At 52.0% G+C, this 27,886-nt stretch overlaps 2 protein-coding genes across 6 annotated transcripts in view; both read right to left on the bottom strand.

The window, feature by feature from the left end:
* Nucleotides 1-1,222: 1,222 nt before the first annotated feature.
* Nucleotides 1,223-9,799, bottom strand: DLAT (dihydrolipoamide S-acetyltransferase). The gene is made up of 14 exons (XM_039721871.1): nucleotides 9,727-9,799; nucleotides 8,829-8,930; nucleotides 8,479-8,603; nucleotides 8,206-8,362; nucleotides 7,092-7,218; nucleotides 6,647-6,831; nucleotides 6,101-6,266; nucleotides 5,831-5,898; nucleotides 5,099-5,185; nucleotides 4,896-5,003; nucleotides 4,316-4,431; nucleotides 3,897-4,059; nucleotides 3,288-3,424; nucleotides 1,223-2,813 (listed from the first exon to the last, which is right to left on the bottom strand). The coding sequence occupies exons 2-14, from the start codon at nucleotides 8,901-8,903 to the stop codon at nucleotides 2,684-2,686; spliced, it is 1,644 nt and encodes a 547-aa protein (XP_039577805.1). The 5' UTR covers nucleotides 8,904-8,930; nucleotides 9,727-9,799; the 3' UTR covers nucleotides 1,223-2,683.
* Nucleotides 9,800-10,556: 757 nt separating this feature from the next.
* The window catches only part of DIXDC1 (DIX domain containing 1), a 28,793-nt gene continuing 11,463 nt past the window's right edge, over nucleotides 10,557-27,886 (bottom strand). For 2 of the 5 annotated variants that reach the window (XM_039722017.1, XM_039722015.1), the window contains exons 3-19: nucleotides 27,394-27,519; nucleotides 26,318-26,558; nucleotides 24,352-24,459; nucleotides 19,773-19,885; nucleotides 19,325-19,473; nucleotides 18,328-18,417; nucleotides 18,177-18,230; nucleotides 17,728-17,778; nucleotides 16,390-16,494; nucleotides 15,900-15,953; nucleotides 15,327-15,419; nucleotides 15,179-15,250; nucleotides 14,609-14,695; nucleotides 14,180-14,462; nucleotides 13,496-13,604; nucleotides 13,199-13,307; nucleotides 10,557-12,401 (exon numbers count right to left, since the gene is read on the bottom strand). In XM_039722017.1, coding sequence (XP_039577951.1) covers nucleotides 12,321-12,401; nucleotides 13,199-13,307; nucleotides 13,496-13,604; nucleotides 14,180-14,462; nucleotides 14,609-14,695; nucleotides 15,179-15,250; nucleotides 15,327-15,419; nucleotides 15,900-15,953; nucleotides 16,390-16,494; nucleotides 17,728-17,778; nucleotides 18,177-18,230; nucleotides 18,328-18,417; nucleotides 19,325-19,473; nucleotides 19,773-19,885; nucleotides 24,352-24,459; nucleotides 26,318-26,558; nucleotides 27,394-27,519 — 1,925 coding nt within the window. In that variant the 3' untranslated portion in view covers nucleotides 10,557-12,320. Of the gene's footprint in view, nucleotides 12,402-13,198; nucleotides 13,308-13,495; nucleotides 13,605-14,179; nucleotides 14,501-14,608; nucleotides 14,696-15,178; nucleotides 15,251-15,326; nucleotides 15,420-15,899; nucleotides 15,954-16,389; nucleotides 16,495-17,727; nucleotides 17,779-18,176; nucleotides 18,231-18,327; nucleotides 18,418-19,324; nucleotides 19,474-19,772; nucleotides 19,886-21,892; nucleotides 23,034-24,351; nucleotides 24,460-26,317; nucleotides 26,559-27,393; nucleotides 27,520-27,886 lie in introns of those variants that run through there. The other 3 variants (XM_039722019.1, XM_039722018.1, XM_039722020.1) reach the window with 3 other exon arrangements.

A 27,886-nucleotide genomic window follows, 5' to 3' on the forward strand; every position in this document is an offset into this window, starting at 1 on the left:
GGCGGGGGACGCGGAAACGCGCGGGGCCGCGCGCGCGCCGCTTCCGGCGCCGTCTCCGGGGCAACGGCGCCGCCATGGCCGTGAGGGCCGTGAGGGCCGTGAGGGCCGCGGGCTCCGGGCGGCCGGGACGGAGCCGAACCGCCCCAAACGGAGCCGAACCGCCCCGGTACCACCCCGGTACCACCCGGCCCGACACCGCATCCAGCCCCCCGCGGCTCGGACCGGCCTAGGCCCCGCTGCCCGACACCGCCACGGGCCCGGGACAGCAAGTGGCTGCTCTGAAGAAATCCTCTTTTGGGGAAAAAATACCGCAGACTAACGCAAAAATTCTCAGAAGCACTGTGGTTGGTAATGCTGGAAACTATGTAACTCGTTAATAGTTTGAATCAATTACTTAGCTAATAAAATTTAAGTAGTGGTTTAAATTGAATTTTAAGTAATGGTTTAAGTTCAATTTTAAGTAATGGTTTAAATTCAATTTTAAGTAATGTTTTAAATTTAAGTAATGTTTTCAATAACGTTTTAAGTTTTAATCAATTTTGAGTCTTATTTGTAATTTAATTTATTGTCTTAATTACCTTCTAATTAATTATTTTCTATAATCGTGGATTTTTTTAGCCAGCATTTAGCAAAGCTGTTGTAAGATACTTCTGCAGAAACACAGCTTGGGAAAACGACTGAAACTTCTTGATGTTTTGGCAGATAACAAAAGCCCAGAGTGAAAATCTTTGCTAGGAGTGGGCTTAAGGGCGTTTTTAATTCACTTTTTACTCATGAGGGGTGAACATCTCAAATGCCTTTAGAGATGCAAGCAGAAAAGGAAGGTTGGAGGAATAGTAGCACCACCAAACTTATGAAAAAAATGAGTAAATACTGTAAATACTCAAAGAATAGTGGAATATTTAGTTCCAGTACTTGTTATGTGCTGTAGAAAAGAACCACAGGGACAGCAGGAACAGTGGTGATGTGTTTTTGTTAAATAAATAAATGGACAGGATGCCACGGTTAGAGCAGCTCTCTTCAAGTATTTAATGCTGAACAACCCATCACACACAGCCCCACGGGTGAGCAGAGCACAGAGCAAGCTGCAGACAGCAAAAAGCAAACGTCTGGGAAATGTGAGATGAAATTTCAGGTTAACAGGGTGAGCTGCACCGTGAGACAAAGGCTGCAGAGGGAAGCCACACACAGCTGAAGAGAAAAGCACTGGGACATGGTTTAGTAGTTGTCAATTCCAAACATTTAATGGAACATGGGTTCACTAGAGCCAGTCTGGAATCAGGGTATTTCAGGTCATTCAAGAAAATCCAAAATCTTAATGCACCTTTTTTTTTTCTGCACTTAAGCGAGGCATCACAGCAACCAGACACTATATAGTTCCCACAAAAATATTTAATTTCCACAGTATTTTCTTTCAATATCTTTAGTGAATTATGTAGAATTTTACAGGAGACAGTACTTAATGCAATATACAGAATAACAGGATCAGCCTGAACAACTTCTTCCTTTTTTTCCAACTCTGCCCCCCCAATTTAATTCTCCTGGTCACTCTGTCATTACTGCACGTTTGTCCTTTTTTTTTACATGAACATTTCCATGTGGAAAGTGGAATTTCAGAATGTTCAGCACTGCAGCCCTTGCAGGGTGCAATGCCTGGGGTAACTGGACACGGGTCCAACAGACTAGAGAAGCACCTTACATACAATATGTACATGGAGAGCACATTCTGCAGCTTCACTGGGGCTGGACAACACAGACAATCCAGACAAGGTCTGCAACTCCAGTGGCTTAACTCAGAGCTTCCTATGTTAGAGTGCCTGAAATGAAAAATCCCAACCATCCCAGTCCTCACATGATTGCCATCCCCTGGCGGGGCGATCAGCACGTGTGATTTGTCTGCACTGCCTTCCAACACACATGGAACATTCTGCAAAACAGTTACTTCAGGGCACCAGAGCCCTGAAGGGGGTCACCTCAGCCACGGCAGCAGCAGCTGCAGAGGTTCCACAGCACAAGCAGATGGCAGTGAGGCTCCAGGAGGAGACAGCACACAGATGTGGGTGCCCAGAGCTGGGACCCCACAGCCAGCAGTGCTCTTTCCCCTTAAAGTGCTCAGAAGGGCTCACGGAGCTGAGAAGGTCCCAGTGCCAACTTCCAGCCGGGCTTTGGAACAGCAGTGCTGGCCTTTGAGACACATCCCTCAGTGCTGTGCCAGCTCCCCAGCCCAGAACTGCCCACGGGGGAGTTCCCCTCCTCCCTGTCCCTTCTGTGGCCATCTCACCTGTGCCCCTGTCAAGAGATGTTTGAAATTCCAGTCTCTGACAACACTGAGGTCATGAAACTGTTGGTATGAACCCCCTGGGCATCTGAGTTTAGAAGCAGCTGGCACAATGCCAGGATAATTTTGTTTTGTTTAAAATCTGGGATGCTTAACTCTGTTTTGGAAGAGTTTGCAAGTTAACTAACTGTATAAAAATACAGTGTAGCTGTAATATTGCTCTGAAAAGCACTTTTGCAAACTTTTTTTTTTTTCTGTACAGACTGGTAAATAACATTACCAGATAATATAATACATTTTTTTAAATAAAAAAGGAACTCTCTCAAAGTCTGAACACTAAAGTCTAAATAGCTTGTTTAAAACACAACAGTGTGACCCATGAAAATTCTGCTTTGCATGGTTAAATTATAGCAGCATGGTTACTGGCTTTTCAAGGAAGTTCTTGAACTCAGCAAGCCACTGTGCTCCAACTGCTCCATCCACAACACGGTGATCACAGCTCAGGGTGACAGACATCATGCTGGCCACGTCAAAGCTGGGAGAAAAACAACAAAAAAAGGGTTAACATGCTCCTCTGCAAGGCTGTGCCACTTGCAGAGCAGAACAGCTACTTGGAGAGCCAGGAATAGCAGCTGCTGCCTGGTGACAGATGTTTGCCCCAGCTGCACTGGGGAGCAGATCATGTTCATTCCTTCTCTGAGCAAAACCAGGGAAGGAACTTCCCACAGGCACTAAAACACCTCTGTGTGCTCCCCCTAGGGCAGGGAGCTCAGCTTTCCTTGCAGCACAAGGACAGCCCCACACAAAGGAAAAACCATTTCAGCTCCAAGCAAGGGGATATTAACACAGGATCCATCCTTTAGGATTTCCTTAAATGCAAACTGAAGCAAGTACTGAAAGCACTGTGTCAACAACACATTTTAGTGTCTGTACAATTATTACCTAATGTAGGTGTTAGGAAACCAGGCATGATTTCAGAGTCTGACTTCAGGATCAGATGGAAACTCACCCTTTCTCATTATCAGCTGGCACTAGTATTTCTTTTGAGGAACCCACTGCCAGGATGCAGGCTTGAGGTGGATTGATTATGGCAGAGAAATTCTTAATCCCATACATTCCTAAATTGGAAATCGTGAAAGTACCACCCTAAAAGAAAACAAACACATTCATGGGCAAACTCACAAAAACTGTTTTATGTGGGAATATGAGGAGAGGGGAGCTCATCCCAGTCTGCAGCTTCCTGAGGAGGGCAGGCTCTGTGGTGAGCAGGGACAGGATCCAGGGAGCAGCTGGAGCTGTGCCAGGGGAATTTGAGATGGATTTCAAGGAAAGGTTCTTCCCCAGAGGGTGCTGGCACTGCCCAGGCTCCCCAGGGAATGGGCACAGCCCCGAGGCTGCCAGAGCTCCAGGAGGGTTTGGACAGCACTCCAGGGATGCCCAGGGTGGGATTTGGGGTGTCAGTGCAGGGCCAGGGGCTGGATCCAATGACCCCTGTGGGTCCCTTCCCACTCAGGACATTCTGTGATCACAGAGCAAGGCTCCAACATCACCACACAGCCTTTGCTCCTTTTAAACAAATCAAGAGCAGCAGAGTTTAACACCACCAGGGGCGTCTGACCTGGAATTCGTGAGGCTGGAGCTTCCCCTCCCGGGCCTTGGCTGCCAGGGAAGCCACGTCCTTGCTGATGGCAGCCAGGCCCTTGATGTGGGCGTTGAAGACGATGGGGGTGATGAGCCCTGCGGCGGTGCTGACAGCCACACTCACATCCACCACGTGATTCCTGCAACACACACAGCAGCTCAGCTCACTCCAGCACGGGAGCAAGCAGGAGAAATAGAAACAGCCCGGACAACCCAAAATTAACATTCACTTGCAACAATTATTTCACCTAGCCCACCAACCTTAGACTCAAAGATTTCACCACTTTAACAGAACCTCTCACCTTCACATCGTATTTTTCCCCTCCCTCAAATCCCAGCAGAAGTTCTCTTTTGCCATGAACAAAGTTTCTGGCTCAGACCATGCCATAAACTTACTGCCTAATAACTGTGTCCATCCATGAAGAATTTGCCTCAGGCACTTTCAAGCATGCCAATGCAGAAGCTTTAATTATGAAATCATTGACAGAAAGTTTAATGTTCTCTGAGACCTCCTGCAAATAAAGAGATTCCAGGTGTCAGTTTGGCCCCTGCACATCCCCCCAGTTAATAAGGGCAGTCACTGCACAGGAAACATTAGAAACATTAGAAAACATTAGAAAACAATCACACCACTTGCAAGCATGAAAATTCAAGGACAATTTAGAAGGTAAAAGCATCTCCTTCATAATTTAACACCGTAGGTTTTTATAGTGCTTAGTTTTCCTCAAACTCAGCTTAGAATTATTATTCTAATTTTTTTACCTTTCTTACTATTAAAAAGTAAAATATTTCTATCCTTTTATTTCCCACCTGAAATAATGAATCAGCACCAAGCAGAGCTCAGAACAGCCCCTTAGGGAAGTCAGGAATCAGCAGACACGAGGAAAATCTCATTCTGCCACAGACAGTCCAGACCTGACCCACAAAAGGCACTGAAAAGAATGGTTTTTTCCCAAGCCAAGACGCCAGAACTCACCTGATTGAGTTCTTTCCTTAGCACCAGGACTTTCCCCATGTTGACATCGATGGACAGGTAGTAGTGAGGTATTGTTTGTTTGGACTGCATCAGCCTCTGAGCAATGACCTGGGGGGTGCAGAGCACAGAAATCAGCCTGGAACACTCCCAGCCTGGACCACTCCCAGCCAGAACAATGATCTTGGCACAGACTGAACCCTTACCCTGCGAATGTTGCTGATGGGGATGTCTGTGAAGGTCCCCTCGGGTGCTGCTGCCACTCCAGCAGGGACTGCCTCCGGAGCTGCAGCCTGCAGGAACACCAGAGTCACCCCAAAACACCCACAGAGCAACTGCAGCTCAGTGCTGAGGCCAAGCTGCCTCTTGGTAAGAGCAGCAGCTATTTCCACCTCTCCAGTGCCCACCAGGCTCCTCCTAACCCCTCTATTTGGATATTAAATGCAGCATGGAGTGTTTTAGCAGCTCAACACTGAGATGTGCTGCTGTGGAGCTCCCAGCCCAGCCAGTCCTGCTCTGGTTGCTGTACAGACAGCAGAGCTGTGCTGTGCACAAAGAAACACTCCATCAGCTCAGGGACAGCACAAACCACAGCATCAGAACACTTCTGGGGCAGCAGTGACAGGCTGGGCTTTGCTAGGTCTGGCTTTCCTTCTGATGCCCTCTCTTCAGCAATGCTGGACCAGCTGGGACTGGGTGACCTCAGCCCACGAAGGTTTAGCAGCCAGAGGAAGGGCTGGGAGCACACAATTTTTTTTTTCTTAGTGGAATAACAAAGGCAGAAGGCTTCATCAGCATTTCTGGCAGGTTAAATTTCCCAACCTTACAGTCACCACCACCCACTCAATCCAGCAATGCCAGCTCCATGCAGGAGCTGCCCTTCCACAGAGCTTTGCACTCCTGTAACACCCATTCCCACACATTTCCAGCCTACTCACTGGAGCAGCCTTTGATGGCACAAATGACTCCACATCTTTTTTGGTGATTCTGCCATCTGGTCCAGTACCTGAAAGGGGCAAAGGAAAATGGGAGAGGATTTTGATTATTTCCAACATGGCTTTGCTTCTAAAGCAAAGTTTTATTCAAAAGAGAGAATCATTGAACACAACTCCTGGTTCACAGCTGCACAGTCAGGAAGAACAGAAGAATATGGATCTACAGGGACAAAAAACTGACAGTGAGAGCAAAGAAGTGGAAAGGAAAGGTACCTTTCACTTGGGTAAGGTCGATTCCTTTCTCTGCTGCCAGCTTCTTTGCCAGGGGACTGACCACAACCCTTCCTCCTTTGCGGGGTGGCCCTGCTGAGGGGGCTGCTGGAGCAGGGGCAGCAGCAGGCTGGGGAGGAGGAGGAGCAGCTGCAGGAGTTGCCATCACCTTAACAAAGAATCAAAGCCATCAGTGGAACCCACGGCAAGAGAAGTGGCCCATCTAATTATCAATCAAGAGATAATGACTCATGTGCACAAAGGCTCCCAGAAATTAAATCAGAAACGCACTGGGAAGGAGGTCAGCTGAACTATACACCAAATAAAATAAAGAATTTATGCTCCCCATTTTCCAGGATGGGGAATCAGAACTGGCACAAGCAACAAGCTGGGAAAAGATCAGAATGAATGAAACCTGCTGGAGGTCTTGGAGGGCAAATTAGTGATCACTCCTCAGCACGTGGATCAGCCTTGCACTCACAAATCAGAACACTCCTGCTCAGTGCCAACACCAGCTCAGGTCAGGCTTGTCACTGGTGCCCTTCTTACCTGTGGAGGAGGAGGAGGAGCTGGGGCCTTCATGTCAGTGACTGCAGCAGCCTGGTAGTCAGCAAAGGCTGGGATATCAGCCTCCTTCTCCACAATGATGCACAGAGGAGTTCCTAAGGGCACGTCTCTTGTTCCTTCAGGCACCAAGATCTTTGCCAGGTAGCCTTCCTCCTGCACTTCAAAGCCTGCAGGGGAGAGAAACAACACTGAGGAGCTGAAAGCTGCTCTGAGTGCTGCTGCTGCAGACTGGCAGCTGAAGCAGGAGGATCCTTCCAGCAGGGAACCTCTCCATGCACTTGCTAAGAAGGATTGATGAGGAAATAAAAGTGTTTTTAGGGGGTCTCCAGTGGAATGAGATGATGACAAAGCCTGTCCCACAGCACCACCCCCTGAGCAGCCAGAGGAGCTGGCAGAGGCTGCTCAGGACCCTTCCAAGGGCACTCACCGATTGTGGCTTTATCTGTCTCGATCTCAGCCAGCAAATCTCCCTCACTCAGCTTCTCCCCCACCTTCTTCTCCCACCTCTGCACTGTGCCCATCGTCATGGTGGGTGACAGAGCAGGCAGGGTGATCTGGGAAGGCACAGAACACAGCACAGTCAGAGCCTGCTCATCCAGAAGGCTCAGAACACACTCTGAACTCCTGAGAAATGATGCCAACCTAAAGAAGCAGCTTTAATGCACTCCTAGGTCTGGCTCCAGGACAGCCAAGCAGAGCTGTCCCACTGTGCTGCTTTGGCTTCTTTTAGCAAGGCCTGAGCAGGAGAGCGAGCAAGAGCAGAGGGCAAGAAATGGATAAATCAAAATAATCATCACTGCCATCAGCCTGCAAGGCCAAGGAAGGCTGCAGCAAGTCACTTTGTCACTGTGACACACACATGGGGAGCAAAACTGGGCAGAGGGGGCAAGCAGAGGGAAGAAAGCAACTTTAGTAGCCAAAACACACATTTAGAAGGCATTCTAATTCTTTTATTACTGACTTGGAGTAACATCTCACACAAATCAGTTCCCACACGCTTTATCTGTGGGATGGGGTTCAATATTCCAGATTTTCTTTTTCAAAGGGGTGTGAAAGCAACCCCCTGTACAAAGTGCTCAAATCCATCAGTGGGTACACTTCAAAACCTAAGCAAAGCAAAAAGGTTTTACCCACAAACACAATTCATTATTAGTGACCCACAGACACATCTGGTGTGGACACCAGAGCACCACAGGCTGGAGTTCTGCCCTGGCATATGAGCAGAGCTTACTCACACTAAGGACAAGGTTTTTTTTATACCACAAGTGTCAAAAAAATGCAGATTTAGAACATTTTTCAAGACAACAACCCTGGAGGGACAAGTCTCTCCTCCACCAGCAGCTGGGATGCTGAAATAAATTTATTAAAAAAGCTTTCTGGGATGTCCCCCAACACCTGCTCTAAGCACACCACAACTGAAGTGGCACAGTTAATAAATTCCCATTCCAGACAGTTTCCATGACAAAATGCCCCACAGGTAGCTATGCCAGGGGCAGAAAAAAAGTGCAAGAAGCCTTAAAGCAGGAGCAGTGCTCTCTTACCTGCATGTGAGGAGGGTAAGAGCTGCCAGGGGCCTGAGGAGAAGGCTGAGGTGGTGGGGAGGGGGCTGCAGCTGGAGGGGGAGGCACTGAGGCTGCAGGGGCAGCAGCTGCAGCAGAATCCAGGGTGTAATTTTTGAAGGCATCAATATGTTCAGGCCTAGAAGAACACACAGAGCCCCAAAGCCCGTCAGGTGATAGTCTCAGTCTTTCACTCAAGGCACCCCAGAAGCCCCAAGAGGGGAAATTCACATCAAGGGTTAGGAAAATACATACTTTTCTACTGTGATACATATTACAGCCCCAATAGGAACGTCCCTTGTTCCTTCAGGCACCAGGATCTTGGCCAGGTAACATTCCTCCAGGCTCTCAAAGCCAACTGTGGCTTTGTCTGTCTCCACCTTTGAGAGAGAACAGCAAATGGTGAGCCCAGAGCCTCCCGGTCTGTTTTAGGGTCACAGCTCTGGAAAAATCACCCTGAGGCAGCAGCTCTAGGGAAGTCTGCCCTCAAACCAGCTCTGAGAGGCTGGCAGCCACTCCTTCCCACCCTTGGGATCCAAACTCTGCCTTCAGCCAGGGACAGCCCCCAGGCCAGAGAGCCCAGCCCAGCCTCGTCCCCAGGATACCTCTGCTATGAGATCCCCTTCATTGATCTTGTCCCCCTCCTTCTTCTCCCAGCGTGCGATGGTGCCCATCTGCATGGTGGGGGACAGCGCTGGCAGGGCCACCTGTGAGGGACAGGGCAGTGTCACAGCCACACACCTCCAGCAGCACACAAGGGACAGAGACAAGAGACACATCCTCAGCTCAGCCTGGATGCGGGGCACAGATCTGCTGCAAATCCCCAGGACTGGCCCAGGCTGCTGGTGAAGAACCCTGGCAAAGCCACACGGGGTGCTGAGGGCAGAGGCTGTGCTTGCCCCATCCCTGGAAGTGTTCAAGGTCAGCCCGGGTGGGGCTTGGAGCAGCCTGTGTCCCTGCACATGGCTTTAAGGTGCACTCCAACCCCTTAACACTATGGCTCTCCAAGAAAGGGTTACAGGGAGCCAGGGCTTGGCCTGGGTCTGCCAAGGACCAACAGCAGTGCCGGGATAAAGGGCAGAGGGGATGGAGGCAGCACCCCACAGCCACCCAGGGGCTGGAGGCTAAGTGGTGCCAAAGACACAAAAACCACCGATTTTCGCCCAGTTTTGTATTGGACCAGGATTACCCAGAGCGGCGGCGGAGCCCCCATGCCCGGGGGCGCCTAAGAGCCGAGGGGGTGGGGGGCTCCAGCCGCAATGCTGGCTGATCCTAAAGGACTTTTCCAGCCTTGGTGATCCCATAACTCAATCCCCGGGGCAAAGTGAGCCGCACAGGGCGGGGACGGGAAACGGGGACGGGGAAAGCGAAGGGGCAAGGACGGGGAAAGCGAGGGGGAAAGGGGGAAAGGGAAGGGAGGAAAGAGAAGGGGGGAAAAGAAAGCGACGGGGCAGCGAGGGGACACAGGGGACAGGCGGGGCAGGCTCCGGGGGTCACCCTCACCTTCTGGTGCGCCGGGAGGCTGCAGCAGCGGCGCGGGACGAGCCGGGGCCAGGCGGGCGGGGCCGGCGGCGCTCGGTGACCTCCGTGCGGGCGGCGCGGCGCGACACTGGGCGGCCGTAAAGCGGCGGCGGGCCCGCCTCAGCGCCGCCTCAGCGCCGCCCCGCCCGCCGCTGCGGAGAGCTCGGCCCGGGAACACGGGGTGCAGGGCACGGGCTGGGGCTGCACGGCAACCCTGAGCAGGGGACAGCCCGGCGGGGGCGCTGCTGCTGGGAGCGGCCTCTGGATGGGCCAGGGGAGCGGCTGTGCATGGGGCAGGACAGCCAGGGCTGTGAGGGCTGTGCATGGGGCAGGACACACAAATACAGCCAGGGCTGTGGATGGGGCTGGACACTAAATACACTCAGGGGTGTGAGGGCTGTGGATGGGACATGAATACATAAATACAGCCAGGGCTGTGGATGGGGCAGGACACACAAATACAGCCAGGGCTGTGAAGGCTGTGGATGGGGTACAACATGTAAATACAGCGAAGGGTGTGAGGGCTGTGGATGAGGCAGGACACGTAAATACAGCCAGGGGTGTGAGGGCACAGGCCGCGCTCCCTCAGTGCCACAGGCCATGAGCTGAAACGTGCCGAGTTCCACCTCAAGCTAAGCGAGAAGTTGTTTGCACGGAGGGTGGGTTTGTTCTGAGATGTGCTCTCACTGCCATAGCCCAGGCCTGTCTGTTTCAGTGCTTACAGTTGGTTTATTTCTGCCCAGTTTCCTCAGAGTTACTTTCCTGTTCCGATACTTTGTAACTTGATCTTGTAGCAAAATCTCAAGCCAGAGTTAAAACTCATTTAAAATTAACACCTTTTGCTTTTATGGGGGAGAAACCTCCCGAAGCAAACTGCTCCTCTGGAGAGCAGAGAAGGACCTGAGGCTGGCCAACAAGAGACCTTGAAAAGCTTTGAAATTTGCTCCATGAAACTCCAGCCCTGGTGTGTGGCTGTTGCTGAAATAAAACCAATGAGTAAAACCCAAAGAATGAAAAACTTGTGAGAAGTTTGCAATTCAAATACAATTGATCTCAGTATCACAAGCCCATGCCTTCTTCACTATAGACCGTGCAACAGAGAAACTATGTCCAGGAGAGAAAGAAAATAATTGTTTCTTTTCCAAAGGGATGTATTTCCCCCATTAATTAACCTGCTCATTGATGAATTTTCCTCCCGCTGACTGTAAGCAGAAAGTCACACAAATTGTCCAGAACAGGAGGCAGCTTGTGTTGTGCCAATGTGGCACAAAACCACATAGTAAGATAAAATTACAAGGCCAGTGTTGTGCCAACAGAAGACGATACAAAACATCTCAGCATCCACCAGGAAAGGAGTAAAACACAGTATAATGCGTGCAGAAATATACAGAGAGCACTTGCACTAGTATAAAAATATCCACAGTCCTCAGACAAATGTGAATCGGTACAAAATAATTTCAAGAACGGGTTTACAAAAGGACATGTTAATATAAAACAGTAAAACCGGGTTGCCCCCTCTCCAGCCTCATGCACAGCACACACAGACAGTCCATGGAAGGCCCACAGGAGCTGGGAAGGAGCAGAGCCCATTTGACCTCCCAAGCCCACGGGCGATGTAGAGAAACAAAACCACAAAACCAAAGGGAAAAATCCACCCTTGGGGGACTGTAGGGCTTGTTCTTCCCCCAGCAGTTCTTTCCTGATCCTTCAGGACTGAGCATAGCAAGGAGCTGGTGTGGGTAAGTGCTTGGTGGCCCTGGCAGTGGGGGACAGCAGCACAGGAGGTGACAGCAGAGAGGGCAGGAACACAGGGACAGAGGCTCAGCAAGGACAGGGGTGTAAAGACCTCAGGGAGCAGCTGATTCCAGCTCCCCCAGCCATGAACCCCTGCAGCAAACAAACCCACAGTCCCCAGAGCTGCAGGGCAAACCCTCGGAAATGGGAACAGCTTTGGAAAGTGGGGAAAGCAGGGCTGGGAGATGGGAGCCTGAGTTTGGGAGAAAGGGAGCTTGGCCAGGTGGGTGAGCTTTGCTTCAGGCCATGCATCAACCCTCCAGAGGACTTTTCCCACCCAGCACAGGTCCTGTCAGCCTGCAGTGTCCACAGAGTCACTCTGCTCCTGCAGGACCTGCTGAAGGTCCAGCTGGTCCAGCTTCAGCTCCCACGATCCAGCAAACTCTTCTCCATGAAGGCAAAGCTTCACATTTTCAGCATCAGTGCAGTTTTCTGTGACAGCAGCACAGGAGATGCCCAGCTGAGCCTGCAGCACACGGTGCAGGGATGGAGGAGAAGGGGGCAAAGCATCCTTAAGGCCTCTAGGGTTTTGCTGGCAGGGCCAAACAGGGATTTTCTGTCCCACAGATCTGTCCCTGCAGCCTCAGGACAGCAGCTGCCCTCGGGCACGGGCAGTCAGGTGCCAGCTGTCCATGCCCACAGCCTGCACCACCCGTGGCTGGCACGGAGGCTCTTTTTTGGCAGCTTGAATTGGCCTCCTCCCAGCACTTGGGCTCCTTGGTCACTCTCTGAGCTCTGCAGACAGTCACAGGTTTCCATAGAAACAGGGCTTGAAAGCTCCATTAATTCTCCCCGTGGTCTTCTTCCACCCAGGCCACGATTTTCCCCTCCCAGCCAGGAATGATGTCGTCGTCATGGAACACCTACCAACAAAATGAAATTAAAAAAAAAGGATTTCAGTCGTGTCTGGGGTCTGGACACAGGGTTCTGCAGTGTGAGTGGCATCAGGGGCATGAAGTCAAATCCTAGCTCAGATTTCCCAAAATAATCCAGGGAACACATGGCAGTGATGGCTGAGGTATGAGTCACATTTTCACAATTCAGGTAAATAACAGACCAGGCCTCATTAACCAATGAATATCGGGATTATTATCAGCTTGTTATTTTTGACATTAAAGGTAAACTAAAGACAGGAATCACGCCTTTTCTGAGCCAGACCACGACCTCCAGCTGCTGCTGCTGCCTGTCCCCAGAGAGGGTGACCTTTTGCCCTTGTCCTAATCAATTTGTGAGGCAAGAACTGTCCAAATAACCTGAGATGAATCCAATCCACACCCACGCCAGCCTGAGCACGAGCAGGGCTGCACTGCAGCACACAAAGGGAACGATGCCACACACACAGAGTTCTCTCTGAAAAACCTTCAGGGGAAAGGAAGAGATTGTATTTTTTATAGGCTCTCCCATTGCAATAGAGTTTATAAAACCTGCAGCCTGCATTTTTGCTGTGTCCCCAAGGGGCTCTGCACTCACAACCACATCCATGGAGTTGCTTTTGCTGAGGATGAAAATATTTCAGCACAACAGAGCTTAACCCACGGCTGGGAAAGCAGCCACCTTTGTTTGGGGGAACACCCACTGTTTCATTTGTTTAAAAGTGAGGTGACCATGGTCCCCAGGGCTGTGTGGTGACACTGATCCCAAAGGCCAGTCCCACTTTTACCTCCTCCTTCACTGTGCCAAACTCGGGGTCCAGGGCTTTGAAGTGGTACCGATGGGCTCCTTCCCGATCGATGGCAGCCTTGAAATCCTTCAGAGTCACTTCCCCTAACCTGCGAGGGAAATAAATGCAAAAACAAAATACGAAACCAGAGCTCAGGGACTACTGCAGCCAATCTTCCCCAGCCAACAGCATGAAATCCAGTTGAGGCACAGCAAACCCGTGCTGGCTGGGAGCATTCCCAGGAAATCAGAGTGCTGGTTTTGGGGGCCCAGGAGGCTCAGGAAGGGCCAGGCTCACCTCTTTGGTATGCTGACCATGAAGGGGGTGAGGGAGCGGTCGGTGAAGTACAACACTTTGGTGCAGGCACTGGTGCTCATCACGGGCGTGCTCTGAGAGTGAGGCAGCTCTGCAAGGCAGCAGCTCGCTGATTATCATCCCTTATCATCATTATCCCTCCCCACCTTCCCCTTCCTGCTGCCCAGGATGGATGGTGGATTTTAATTTGCCCGTTTGTGTTTCTCTCCCCAACTCCTGCCTTGTTTCCTTCTTCCCCCAAGAGCTGAAACAGAGGAGCTGAACTCCACAGTTTGAAGGCTCCTTTTATGCAGAAAATCCTCTGCACACATGGAAATGTGGTGTTTAAAAGGGCTGCACCGTTCTGTGGATATGAAAGGCAGTAAACACTGAGCAGGGAACACTCCTCTGTCCCCACTAGATGGTGCACAGCAGCAGGAAAGCTGGGATGACATCCCTTTTCCCAGTGATTGCCATGGTTATTGTGCTGCAGCACTGCCCAAGAGGCCCAGACCAGCTCTGTGATGGTTCCTTACAGAAAACCAGCCATAAACGTGAGTCCCTTCCCTTTGCTGGGAGCTCTGACCCACGGAGGATCCTGGAGAGGGCAGATCCCAAGGGGATCCTACACCCGGGAGCTGAGCAGTGGCTTTGGCAGTGGAAGGGCAGGACCTGCCAGGCACTCACTGGATTTGGGGGGCCAGGAGTCTCTGCACTCGTTGCTCGCTCTGCTTGCTGGCGATTTCCCCCGGACCTGGGGCGCAAAGCCAAAACAACAAGGACACAGTGTCACCTCCCAGGCAGAGCCCTCTGGGGCGGGAGCTGAGCATGCTGGGGAGCCTTTACCCTCCTCTCCTGCCTCTTGTGCGTCTCCAGGCGGTGCAGGCGCTCCATGAGGCTGGAGATGCCCTGCTCCAGGCTGTCGATGGTGTGGTGCTGCGGGTCGTGGCCGCTGAAGCTGTTCCTGAGGCTGCGGAGGGCGTCCCGCACCAGCTGCAGGTCACTGGTCTGCCCAAAACAGCCCAGCTGAGACCAGCCCAGCGCTGCCTCCCCAGCAAGGGGAAACCTCTCTGAACGGAACAAAAGAGCTCCAGGATATCTGGCTGGGGCACTTACCCCTCGGTGGGCTGTGGGAGCAGCTCCTTTTCCTGCTGGCTGCAGAAAGCCATTGCTCTGGGCACTGTGACTGCTGAAAGCCATCACCTGGGCAGGGGAAGATGTGTGTCAGGACCTCCCCACAAATCCTCATTTATGGACTTCAAAATGAGAGGGAATGAGAGCTTTCCACATCAGTGATAAAACCCCCATCTTCTCCCAGCTAAAGACACTCCCTAAAGTGTGCAGGGAGCTCCTGCTCACAGCACAGACCTGATTCCTCATGTAAAGACTCAATGCCAGGGTCAGCAGGAAAAGGAGGAAGTAAACTGAGCTGTGGTCTAACCACTGCAGGTGAAGCTGGAAGCTGAGAAAGCCTCTGGCTTCCCTCACTGTTTCATCCCTGAGGATTCTGAGCCAAGAGGCTGAGGCAGAGTGCCCCATGCTGAGGCTTTGCCTGCCTTGGTCAGGGCTCTGGCAGTGAGAAGGCAGAGCCAGAGCTCTCTGGGATGAAGGGGAGGGTGTTTGGAGACGGGTGCCTGCAGAGTGCTGGGCAAACACCCCCCCAGGTGTGGAGCAAGGCTCCCATACCTCCTCAGCTTCTCTCTTCATGCAGTGAGCCAGCAGGGCCTCCTTGTGCTCCAGCTCCCGCTCCAAATCCACCTGTGGAGGGGCAGCAGAGGAGTCACCACCAGCCGGGCCAGCCAGAGCAGCTCCCAGTGCAGCCCAGCTCCCCTACCTGCTGGTAGCTGGCCTCAGAAAGCTGCCTGAGCACCTCATCCAGCTTGGTCTGCTGCTGCTGCAAGTGCCGATCCTTCTGGCACAGCTCCTTCTGCAACACAGGGATCCAGGAGGGAGCTCAGTCTTCTTCCCGGGCCAGGGAAAATCGTGTCATCTGCCAGCAGCAGGTGACTCGCACAGCGTGTGCTTTGCCAGATGTTGGAGCTGAGTGTCAGAGCTTTTTTTTGACAAGATCAATCAGGTTTTTATTTCCCAAACTCCCCTTGGCCAAAGATCTGCTGCTGAGGTCACACAGCTGTCCCAGAGCACAGATTCCCCAGGGATCAGAGGACAAGCGGGTCACCCACCCTCATCTGCACAAGTGTTGGACACCCAGCAACCACCAAACCACGACAATAAAAGCTCTGCAGGAAGCTGTGGGGGGAATGCAAAGAACTTCTGATCCCTCCAGCTCACTACAAACACCCCTGGCTCCCTCAGCTCCTTCCCGGGGCTGTCCCAGTGCCAGGGAAAGAGCAATCCCACTCCCAGAACTGAAGAACCACCCAAACCATGGAAGAGGTTCCATTACTTTGTACTCTGCCAGGAGCCGGTTTCTCTCTTCAACCTTCCTCTGGAGGTCAACCTGCAGGAACAGCACCCAGCTGTGAGGCAGACATTCCCAGAGAGTGCAAACCTCTGCCCCTCGTGCTAAAGGGTGAGCAGAAACCTACAGAGGTCAAGGGGCAGCTGTTTAGGGTGGCACCTTTGGACAGAGACCTGCACAGGGCAGGTGCCACCTGCTGAGCCAGGGAGCGAGGAGGGACAAATGCAACAGCACTGAAAACATCAGGGAAAGCCCCTCCCTGTCCCAGCTGAAGGTCCTGGAGGACAGGAAGTGGGAGTGAAGGTCAGGAATGTCCAGCCTCACAGCTGGCCAGCAGGCTGTGAGCAGCCTGTGCTGTGCAGAGACCTCTGGCTGCTTGTTCACTGTCCCACAACCCCGAAATCTCTGCTGCAGCCACCCCTGGGGCCACCACCCCCCCGCCAAAATAACCTCAGCAGCCACAGCAGCCACTCACGTTCTGGTTGTGCAGCTCCTCCTTGTCCATGTTGGCTCTCAGCAGCTCCTGCTTGAGTTGCAGCACTGAAGCATCCTGCTGGAGCAGCCTCTGCTGCAGGGCGTCCTGGGGAGAGGTGCTGTCTGCAGGAGGGCAGGGACCCTTCCCCGGGGCTCAGTGGCCACAACTCGCTGTGGCCACTCAGGGCTGAGGGGCTACCAGGGGTCCCAGAGAGCTCTCAGCCCTCCTGCCTCTCCCTTCCCCAAAACTCATTGTCACCCTGATTTTTTAGGGTTTTCTAAGCCTCCTGATGTTTGCATTCTTGTAGCAAACTTTCTCCCACACTTTCTGTAAATAAGTTATTGCTTTGCATTCTTTTATGGAGGAGGAGACATTTGATGGGCTGTTGGTTTGTCCAGTGTCATTGGAGAGGTGGCACTGTCACCCTCCAATCCACTGTCACTTTTGGGAATCTATAAATGTTGGAGTCAGAAAATAAACTGCCCTCTTTACCTTGAGAACAGCAGCGTGTTCACATCATGTTTTTTCATGTCCTACAGTGACATCTGATTTCCCTGCCAACGTTTTGGCCATCAGCACAGAGGGATTTCTCTGCTTCAGCCTAAATTCCCCGCTCCAGAAGTGATGAACAGTGGCTCTGATGGACAGGAACAGCTCTGGAAGGTGTTCAGCCTGCAGCTCCTGCTCCAGCCACTCATCCCGAGGGCACAGAGAGGCCAAGATCAGCTCAGGACACGAGGAGCCTTAAGCCCTGAGTGTGACCCAGTTGTGCAGTGAAATCCTCTCTGGAGAGGCCAAAGTCAGCACTAATTCTGCACCTTTCACTCACCCAGAGCTGCACCTTGGACAGCCACTGCTGTGTGCTCCCTTCTGCCAGGCAGCTCTAAAAATACCTCTGCCAGGAGGAGATCAGCAGTGTTCACCACTGCAGAGGCACAAACGGAGCCATTTCTGGGCAGGACAGGGACACCCCAGGCTCTTTTTTCTGTGCTGGCAGGAATGAGTTCACTGGGCCAATGCTGCTGGCTGTGTGCTCCAAGAGAGAGGAGGGAATAAAAGAGCCAGCCAGCCAACCAATTCATGCCTCTTTCTCTTTAGGAGAAACAGGGGAAATAAAAAAAAGGGGAATACTTGACCACAGTCATACAGACAGAGCAGGAATCTGGAAACCCAGCTCCTTGCACCTGCCTAAAAATTCAGAAATAAACCACAGGATCCCCCACCTCCAAGCCCCAATACTCCTCCTTCCACAATCTGAGCTTCCCCAGAGGTGTGTGGTTGCCGTTGGCCTTGCTCACCTAAAGCTATTTATTTTTGATGAAATGCCCCTTTCCTCACCTTTATTCCCTGGAGGTTCCGAGCTTCTTGTTTGTATTTCAGCAGCTCTTTCTACAAATGCAACACAATTTGGTTAAACAGCACCTTGTCAGCCCTTCAGAAGCAAGCAGAGCTGCTGTTTTCTCTGCAGGAGGAAGCACATCCCACCTCTTCCCTCAGATCCAGGAGTTACAAACATGACAAAGAGCTGAGCTCTTAAGCTCTGTTATTAAAGTCCTGAGGAAAATAAGGATTGCCCAGTCCCCCAAATCTGTCCTTCAGGCCAACATCAAACACTTCTGCCAGCATCAGAACTGGTTCCAAGCCTCCAGAGTTGGAGCCCTCACAGAATATTCCCCATTTCATCCATCATGATGCTCACCCTGCCTCATCCCCACCCCCTTTTCCCTCCAAAAATAAAATGGAGCAATCTGCAAAAGCTCTGTTGCCCCTCAATGTCACTCTCTAACCTTCAGATCTTGATTTTCTTCCACACTCTGGTCCAGGCGGCTTCGGATGATGATCTGAACACAAAATATCAGCGTTGTTATTGTGCAGCAGGGGCAGGGCAGGGCAAGAGGCACCTGCAGCAGGGAAATTTGGGTTCAGGGCTGTTCTCACCAGCTGCTCCTCAGGGCAGGCTCCACGCTCAGAAAGTTCAAAGGACCCTTCCTGCTCATCCTCAGGTAAAGAACCATTGAGCAACAAAGCCTGGGGAGATAATGGGGGAAAAAATCTGCTTTTCAGAGATTTCAAAGGGAAATAGGTGAGCTGCAGCTCTGGCCAGCAGTCACCCCTCTCAACAGGCCCTAACCAGCTTCATTTTCCATTTCTGCTGATTTATTCCCCTCAAAAATCAGGGTTTTTCTTCAGGAATGAACAAGAAGATTTATCCCCTGACAAAGCTGTCCCAGGGGTCTATCAGCCCATGCTCTGCTCCACAGAAAGAACCAAACAAGGACAACTCAGATTCCCAGGGAGTGAAGTCTCAGCTTAGCACCTTATAGGGTGTGTGTGCATCAAATCCCAAATATTTCAGCCAAACTGTCACAATCTGGAGCCTCTCAATTATTGAGTAAGAGGAGAAAAATCAATGAACCAAATGCAGTTTCCTGCCTGGCCACATCAGCTGCCTCTCCCCACTCCCAGGGGACGAGGGGGCAGCAGTGCCAGTCCCTCCTGTCCCTGCTCCCAGTGGGCACAAAATGCAGGGATTTTACCAGTGAACCAAGGAATTTATTTTTTTTTTTGGTGACTCTTTTGTGTCCTGCCCATTGTCCCCGGGGAAAGTGCCCGCCCAGCTGTCTGTGCCCCTCACACAATCTCTGCTTTGTTTATTGCCACATAAATATTTACAATTCAAAGGCACTGTGGTTCCCAGCACAAACAGAAAGGGATGTCCTGAGAGAGTTCAGTGCCTTCACCATATGGATCAAGGGGCTCTGCTCCCCAGGCACAGCCAAACACACCCCAGGCTGAGGGGCAGGCAGGGGAAGGCCCCAGAAATGAAGAATTGTGGGGAGGATGTGCCAAATGTGAAGCTTCAGCCAAGCTCATGGGATGACTGACACCATGGGTGACCCTGGAAGGGAGCACTCTCTGAGGAGAGAAATCTCACCTGCAAACCCGAAATCATCTTTTTCGCCTCCTCCATCTCCTTTTCCAGGTGGTCCTGCTGTTCCAGGAGCTGCTCCTCCCATGAGTTCTCCAGGTAGCAGCCAGAGCTCCCTGCCTGCCACTCGGGCTGGAAGTGAGCCTCGGCCTCTTCTGCAAGAGAGAGGAGCAGGATGTGCTGCTGGCAGCCCGGGAGGGGGCTGCTGCACCCCCAGGGCCACGGTGACCCCCAGCACTCCTGCCTCCTCCCCGAGGCAACCCAAGCTGTCCTGCACACACTTCATCCCAGATAACTGCACCGCAGGGCTCAGGGAGATCTCCAAGCACAGCACTGGGGACAGCGTGTGACAGAGGGGGAGAGGCACCTGGGGGCTCCCAAGGACACCCTGGAGGCAGCAGGAAATCATTCCAGTCCCTGGGGAGCTTTCCAGCTCCTATCACAGAGGTTTTACCTGGTTTAGGCTCTGTTTCTTCAGCCTGGAGGATCACGAGCCTCTCCTTCTCCTCCGAGGGGGCTACAGTGGATTCACTCTTTGCACTGTGGACAGGGCTGGGTGAAGTCAGGCTGCAGAGCAAGGCAGGAACAACTTTTAAGATGATGAAGATGATGTTGATCAGCACTAATTTTGAACAAGCATTTCCCCATATTCACTTTTATCTAAGAATTATCTGCATCCCAGAGAAACCTTCAACAACCCAGCCTGGACATGTAATTTTTTGAATTCAGACTCTCCCACAGGGGTAGGACCACACTCAGGAGGAATTTACTGCCAGCCTGGACAAAAAGCCACCCTGGCTTCATCTCTTGCTCCAGAGCTTTCAGATGAATCATTCCAACTTTAAAACCCAATATATTTGAGAGTCAGATTCCACTCACTCATGTTCTTTGATTAAAACTTCTTGGGAGTGCCCACATATTTTCACAGGAGCCATCTCAGCTGACTGGGAGGTTCAAGCCATCTTTTTCTCAGAAATTCTTCCTAAGTGCATCTCCCAGACAACATCAAAAGGTGGCTGAAGCTCACTGACCCATTCAATGTACCCCGAAAGTCGCAGGAATTAATCCTTGCAAGTGTGAGCAGGAGTTAATTTTTCATTCTCCCCCAGCACAGAAACAAAGGGCAGGGAACAAAAAAGAAAAAACAGTGTGGAAATAATATAATAGGTTTAGAAAAAGAAGAGGCTTCAGCAGCTCCCTCCCTGCATCTTCCCAGCACTGCTGCTCGTCTCCCACAGCTCCCACAGAATGGGAAAAGCCCTGCAATAGAGATGGAAATGACTTGCTTCTCCTGCCTGCCCCACTCCCACGGCCAGGACCAGCCTCTCCTCATTCAAATTACAGACCTGAGTCCAGTGTTTTGTGGTTCAGACTTCCCCTGAGTGAAAGTGAAAGAATAATCAATGTCCAATAAAATGTCCCACAGGGACAGCACTGTCCTTTCAGGTGATGCTTAAAGGGCTCCCAGCCTCCTGGCTTTGCTCAGGATTTACCTCCAGGAATTCCAAATCCATCTCAGCAGTCCCTCATTAGATATATTTTTAATATCAAATTTGTAACCAGCTTCTGTTCCTGCTCATTGCTGAATGGGGGCATGGCATAAAATTATGGTTTTTGGGGTTTTTTAAAACGCTGTTTATGCCTTGATTTGGCAGTTCTGCTGGGATTGCATTACGTAACAAGGGCCAGAAGAAAGGATGAAACTTTCACACAACACAGATGCCAGCAGGAAGCCCAGCTGCTCTGACATGGCCAGCAGCTCCAGGAGGGATTTCACTTCCTTCTAGGAACAGCTCTCAGAATTCCCTCTCTCCCTCCCTCCCATTCTCAGCTGATGCTCTGAACCTGCCCTCACCCCGAGGCACTGCTGGTTCTCATCCATGCAAAAGCTGTCCCAGAAAAACACCAGCAGGCACAGATGGCAGAGAAGGTGGTGAAACAGGGGATGCAAAAAGGATGGGCAGGATGAAAAACAAGGATGGGAGCCTGGAAATAACATTCCACATCCATCTCCCAGCACTGGATCCACAGCCCAAAGCCAAGAAAAGGCACCACAGATGGGGACAGGTCCCCCCAGCACAGACAGCTTTACATTTCCTGAGGCATTCCCACGTCCCCAGACCCTTTCCAGGCAGTTTTCCTATTTCAAAAGGGTTCAGGCAGCATCCATTACCACCTCCCAAACGCTGCAAACAGCGGCAGGGCCAGAGGCAGCTGAAGCAGCAGCACAGGTCAGGTTGCTTTCTGCATCACCCAATTAATGCTGCAAACACTTGCCCGGGCTCTGTATCAGCCCAAGCCATCAGAGTATGAAACAGCCGCTGATGCAATGCCTTTAAAAGTGCACAACAATTCCCTATGAAAGCGTGCAGAAACCAGGGCTGGGAAATGAAAGCTTTCCAAGAGAGATTTATGATGCAAACTGCTCCACTTTCACCGCTTGGTTCCTTAACCCACATCCTGCCTCCCCCGAGCCCCAGATCCTCCAGCACAGGGCAGCGAGCCCCGAATGCCCCGAGTTTTAATGAACACCCATCCCTGCTGCTCGCGAGGACAATGGACACAATCGCTCACCATTTGACCTGCTTCCCTCCCATGATCCCACTTGAACCTGTGGCCTCACAGAATCCGCAGGATCCCGGCTCCGCTCATGCCTCCTTCCCTTCTTCAGGGCTCGGCTCCTGCCGAACTCTGCCAGCCGGGCTGCCGAGGAGATTCCCGGCAGAAACAGCACACACACACACAAAACAACCAACTCAGGGGCTCGGCCGGCTCAGGGGCAAACCCGCAGCCCCCTCGAACGGGCTGGATTGCGGAGCCGGGGGGGAATTCTGCAGCCTGCCTTCGGCTCCCGCTGCTCTTCCTCGCAGGTTATTCGTCTCCTGCTGCTGCATTTTGGTCAGCTGCACAGCCGCTTGTTTTCATCGCAAGGCTCCGGGCTGGCCGGGGGTGTTTCTCATCCCATCCCGCCCTCCTTGTGCCGCCGAGCATCCGAGGAGCCGCCGGGGGAAGGAAGGAGCTGCTGCCGGTGCGGGGTCCCTGCGCTGCCGGGGGGATGCGGGCTCTGCCCAGGCTGCTCTCCCAGATTCCAGAGGGATGTGAGCTCTTCCCAAGCTGCTCTCCCCGATTCCAGAGGGATGTGAGCTCTGCCCAGGCTGCCCTCCCAGATTCCAGAGGGATGTGAGCTCTTCCCAAGCTGCTCTCTCGGATTCCAGAGGGATGTGGGCTCTGCTCAGACTGCTCTTCCCGGCTTTAGAGGGATGCAGGTTCTACCCAAGCTGCTCTCCCCTGCTTTAGGGGGATGATGCAGGCTCTGCCCAGGCTGCTCTCCCAGCTTCCAGGGTGCTGCGGGCTCTGCCCAGGCTGCTCTCCCAATTTCCAAGGTGCTGCGGGCTCTGCCCAGGCTCTCCCAGCCCCAGCCCCGGCTCCTCTCCCTCCCGCTGTCACTCGGGCTGTGCAGGCACAGCCTTTCTCCGAGATGCCTGGCTCAGCGGTGGGGGAGGGAATGCTGCTGGAAGGGGAGGGGAAAGGGAGAGGGATGGGTGAGGGGCTCGGCAGCCTGGGAATCATCTGATTTTTGGCGATTTTTTCCATGAATCATTTCGGCAGCCTGCGCTCGTTGGGAACTGGGAGCGCTCAGAGCAGGGAAGGAGCTGTGGATGCTGCCCTGGGACAGCTCAGCCGGCTGGAGGGGGGGGTCTCTGCACTCAATAACCTCTCTCACCAATAAAAAAAGCATCTCGTTTTTCCCAGCCAGTTCTCTGAACTGAGCTAAGCACGTTCCTCCCTGCGAGGAAAGGGAATGCATCTCGTTTTCATCGTGCAGAATTGTGCCAGCAGAGACATCCCCAGCAGCTGGAGGGGGAGAATTCTCCCAGGTTTTGATCACTTTTGGAAAGAATCTCGCTGTGTTCTGCCCTATCAGCAATAACATCACCATTGCATTGTGGAAAGAGAATCCACGATGCTATGGGGAAAAATGAAATAGAAACTGCACTGCAGGATGCACAGAGAGATTTTTGTTTACCACCAAAACACCAAAATATGAGAAAACAGCAGCCACCTGATGGGGTAGAAGAATACATCAAATATTCCAGCTCCCTTAAGTGGAGGGATGAGAGCAGGCAGCAGGATGTGGCACTCCTGAGCTCCCGGTTCAAGAGCCAAGCTCCTGTGGCATTATCCATGAAACGCTGCTGCCAAGAGCAGGATTTTTACATCCCCTGGCAGGCCGGCCTCAAAAGCACACTGCTGACATCATGTGGAGGCACCGCTCCAGCACTGCCTCCCCGCGAGCCCCATGCTCCTCCAAAAGTCTATTTATAAACACGCTCTCAATGACACGCAGCAGCACTGGGGGATAAACACCAACTCTTGTGTTTTTCTCCTCCGTTGGGCAAAGCAATCTTAATTTTCAGGTACACGGAGAATTATTGGTGCTGTGGAGCGTAAAAATTGGCCTGAGAAACGCTGGGGAAACGTCCTGCCTGCTGGGAGGCTGTCAGTGGCAATCTGTCCTTGGCAAATGAGCTCCTCACTCCCACACAGACGGGAGGGAACAGCCCAGGCAGGGGAAGGACACGGAAAATCAGAGTTGGGGCTTTCAGTGGCACTGGGAGGCTCTGAAGCAAAGAGCTGCAGCTCCCCACGTGCAGCCCTGGCCTCGGATGTGCTCCAGATGGGATGAACTGGAGCACGGCTCCACTTCCAGAGGGAGCTGCAGTTGTTCAGTAACACAGCTCTTGCTCTTCCGAGTAGTTTCTGGTTCTCTGGGGGAAAAGGGAGCGGCTTCCCTTTACTACAGAGCTCTCCATGCTGGATCAGCTCCCTCACTGGAGCAATTTTTATTGAAAACCCCTTTTTTTGGCTGCATTTTCTCACAGAAAACTGCTTCACGTTGATTCCTGAGGTTTCACCCTCCAGAGCAGCCAGGGATGCCCTTTTCCATCAGAACTGAGAGGATTTTGGTGAGGAGAACAGGCACTTTAGGCAATGTGAGACAGAGGAGACGTCTTGGCAGTAGAATTGCTCACCTGGCAAGGTGGGACTCCAGTGGCACGTGCTGCTGCCCCTCGTACTGCTGCACCAGCGCCCGCACGCTCCAGCAGGGATTCTCAATCTCCTCGTCCATGCTGCTGTTCCTGGGGGTGACAATCACAAAATGAGGGGAGCCTCACCTGAGCGCTGCTGGAATTCTCTCTCCAAAAAGCAGGGGTGGAGAGCTGAGGAAAACGCAGTAAGGAAGAGGAGACAGCTGGAAAAATGTCAATTTTCCTATCAGGGAACCCCATCTTCTTGGTGTTAAGGGAAAACAGGCAATCAGGCCTTGTTGTTTTAAACTCATCCCTAATTCTGTGACTACAAAGCTCCAAAGCTCTGGGAATGCAAGGAAACATCACAAGGACTGACTTTCCTGAAGAATTCCAAGTCCTTTGCAAGGGAAACCTTTAACATTTCATTTTCCAGTCAAAGTTACCATTTCAGCCTCCTTTCCAGACTGTTTCATGGGTACTCCCTGGAGCCAGTATCAAATGGGCAAATGACCTTCAGCTCTGTAAATGAAACCCTGCACCTGGCTCCCAGCTAAATGTCATTGCTATTATTGTTATTGTCACCCCCACAGCACCTCTGGCAAGGGGCAAATGGGATTTTCAGCATTATTCCCCATTTGTGTGGATTTTCAGCATTATTCCCCATTTGTGTGGATTTTCAGCATCCCCAGGACTCAGCATCCCCCTGGAGCAGTGGGATGAGCAATGGAGGAGCCAGAAAGGACTTGTCCAACATCCTCAGCTCTGGAAATAAAGCTCCAGATCTCTGGGGTGAAAGCCTGAATCATGTTTCCCCAAGCCTGAGAACATCTCCAAGGAGACAGCAGCAAGGGCAGCGTGGGGAGAAGGAGGCAGCACAGCTCCCTCTGCCTGGGCTGTGACTCCCTGCTCTGTTCCAGGCAGATAAAGAGAGACCCAGCTGCTGCTCTGCTGTAAAACCTGAGAACAACTGGGGCTGGCAGCAGAGCAGGTCAGTGCCCCCTCTGCGAGGGGTAGAGAGCAATGAGGTCACCTCTAGAACCTCCAGGAAGTGTAGAGAGCAATGAGGTCACCTCTAGAATTACCCTTCAGGGAGTTTAGAGAGCAACGAGGTCACCTCTAGAACAGCAATTAGGTCACCTCTAGAACCTCCCTCCAGGAACTGTAGAGAGCAATAAGGTCACCTCTAGAATTACCCTTCAGGAAGTTTAGAGAGCAATAAAGTCACCTCTACAACCTCCCTTCCAGAAGTTGTAGACATCAATAAGGAGACCTGTAGAACCTCTTCAGGAACTGTAGAGAGCAATGAGGACACCTCTAGAACAGCAATTAGGCCACCTCTAGAACTTCCCTTCAGGAATTGTAATGAGCAATAAAGACACCACTAGAACCTCCCTTCAGGAAGCTGTACAAAGTAATAAGGAGATGTTTAGAACCTCCCTTCAGGAAGTTTAGAAAGCAATAAGGTCACCTCTAGAACCCCCCTTCAGGAAATTGTAGAGAGCAACAAGATTACCTCTAGAACAGCAACGAGGTCACCTCTAGGACCTCCCTTCAGGAGCTGTAGAGAGCAATGAGGTCACCTCTAGAATTACCCTTCAGGAAGTTTAGAGAGCAATAAAGTCACCTCTAGAACCTCCCTTCAAGAAGTTGTAGACAGCAATGAGGTCGCCTCTAGAACTTCCCTTCAGGAATTGTAGAGAGCTATGAGGTCACCTCTAGAACCTCCCTTCAAGAAGTTGTAGACAGCAATAAGGAGACCTCTAGAACCCTTCAGGAAGTTGCAGAGAGCAACGAGGTTACCTCTAGAACAGCAATGAGGTCGCCTCTAGAACTTCCCTTCAGGAATTGTAGAGAGCTATGAGGTCGCCTCTAGAACCTCCCTTCAGGAAGTTGTAGAGAGCAATAAGGAGACCTCTAGAACCTCTTCAGGAACTGCAGAGATCAGTGAGGTCCCCCAGAGCCTCACCTGTGCCTGTGCCTGAACAGGTCGCGGCCGGACTGCTGGACATCCTGCCGGACATCGGCCAGCGCGGCCACTGCCCCCTGGGCCACGGCGGCGGCCGAGCGCGGCCGCAGGCTGCCCGGGGGGGCTGCCCAGCTCCTGCCCCCCGAGCCAGGGGGGCCAGCCCTGCCAGAGCCTGGTTTGAAGTGAGCAGCCAAGGCCAGGATCAGCCTCATGGTGGATTTCAAGTTGCCCTCGACGATATCTGCAGAACGCAAACGTTTGGGTGGTTAACGGGGGGTGCCAGCAGAGCTGGGGCTGCCCCGGGAGGTGAAGATAATGAAAGGCAGCAGGGCTGCTCCAGCTCAGGGCACTGCCAAGTGCCTGCCACCTCCACGGCACAGCCCTGAGCCTCCCTTTATGGCCATTTCCAGCAGTTAATTACTGGACATGTAATTACTGAGTGCTCACTCAGAAGCAGAGCAGTTACTGAGGACTTTACTGGCAGAGAATTCCCTTTTTTAAAACACCAAAGGCACAACAGCAATGCATTTCTCCAGTGCTATCAACTGTTTGCAGCACCCTGCAAATGTGAATTAATCACACTCAGTGAGGTCACACGAGAGATTTCCAGCACACTGATGTCATGGCAAAGATCAGCCACTCTCCCAGACCAAGACTTCCCAAAACAATTTAGTCAGAGCTGCTCAAAGTCCTGACTAAACCAGGGCACAGACATGTGATTGTGCGTTGTGTCTCCTCTCTGTTTCCAGCCCACGGCTTCCACTGAACCACAAATATTTTTTCCATGTCTCCCTTCACTCCAGCAGGTTTATGTGTCCTTTTGGTGAAAGATTCCAAGCCTGTATTTTTCATTACACCACCACCTGGGCTTCTGAGTCCTCAGCAGCAGGAAAAGTCACTTTTTTTCTCTGTATTCCCCATTTTTCAACCCAAACCCTTCACTAAACCAGAGGGGGGCAAAAACCCCTAACTCCCCCACAAACTGACACATGAATTCATTAATAAATTATCTGTTTAGTAGAAAACAAAGCCAGAAGCAGGATTTCAGCAGCTGAAACCCCCCCAGGGGTGGGTACCTTTAGCTGACGTCTGGTGCATGCGGATCTTTCTCGACGCCACGAACTGTAAGACTTTCTCCACATTTTCCCTCATCTCCTGCTGGCTGCTGGGGTTGAGCTCGATGCCACTCAGCTTCTCACCAGCTGAAGGGAGCAAAAAAGGTTTAACAGAGCGGGGCTGAACCCCTGGGCACTGCCAGGGGCATCGCTGGCACTGCTCTGCTCTCATGGCTGGGTGCTGCATGGGGCTTCTGGTCCTGCTCAACAGCACCCAGCACCAGGAGAAACTGGGGTTGGGGCTGTGTTGGGGTGATGGAAAGGTTTTGGGGGATGGATTTTGGCAGGATTTGTGCTGGAGCTGCCTCTTCCCAAAGCACTGAGCTCCTTGGAAAGGGCTCACCTGGTGACAAACTGAAGCACGTGGGACAGACCCACTCGGGAGGGGTTTGGAGAGCTGTCCCCCACTGGGGCAGGGGCTGAGTGTGAGGAGGAAGGAGCAGAGGGGACAATA

Source organism: Passer montanus, unplaced genomic scaffold (assembly GCF_014805655.1).
Source record: "Passer montanus isolate IOZ18808 unplaced genomic scaffold, ASM1480565v1 scaffold47, whole genome shotgun sequence".
Lineage (NCBI taxonomy): Eukaryota > Metazoa > Chordata > Aves > Passeriformes > Passeridae > Passer > Passer montanus.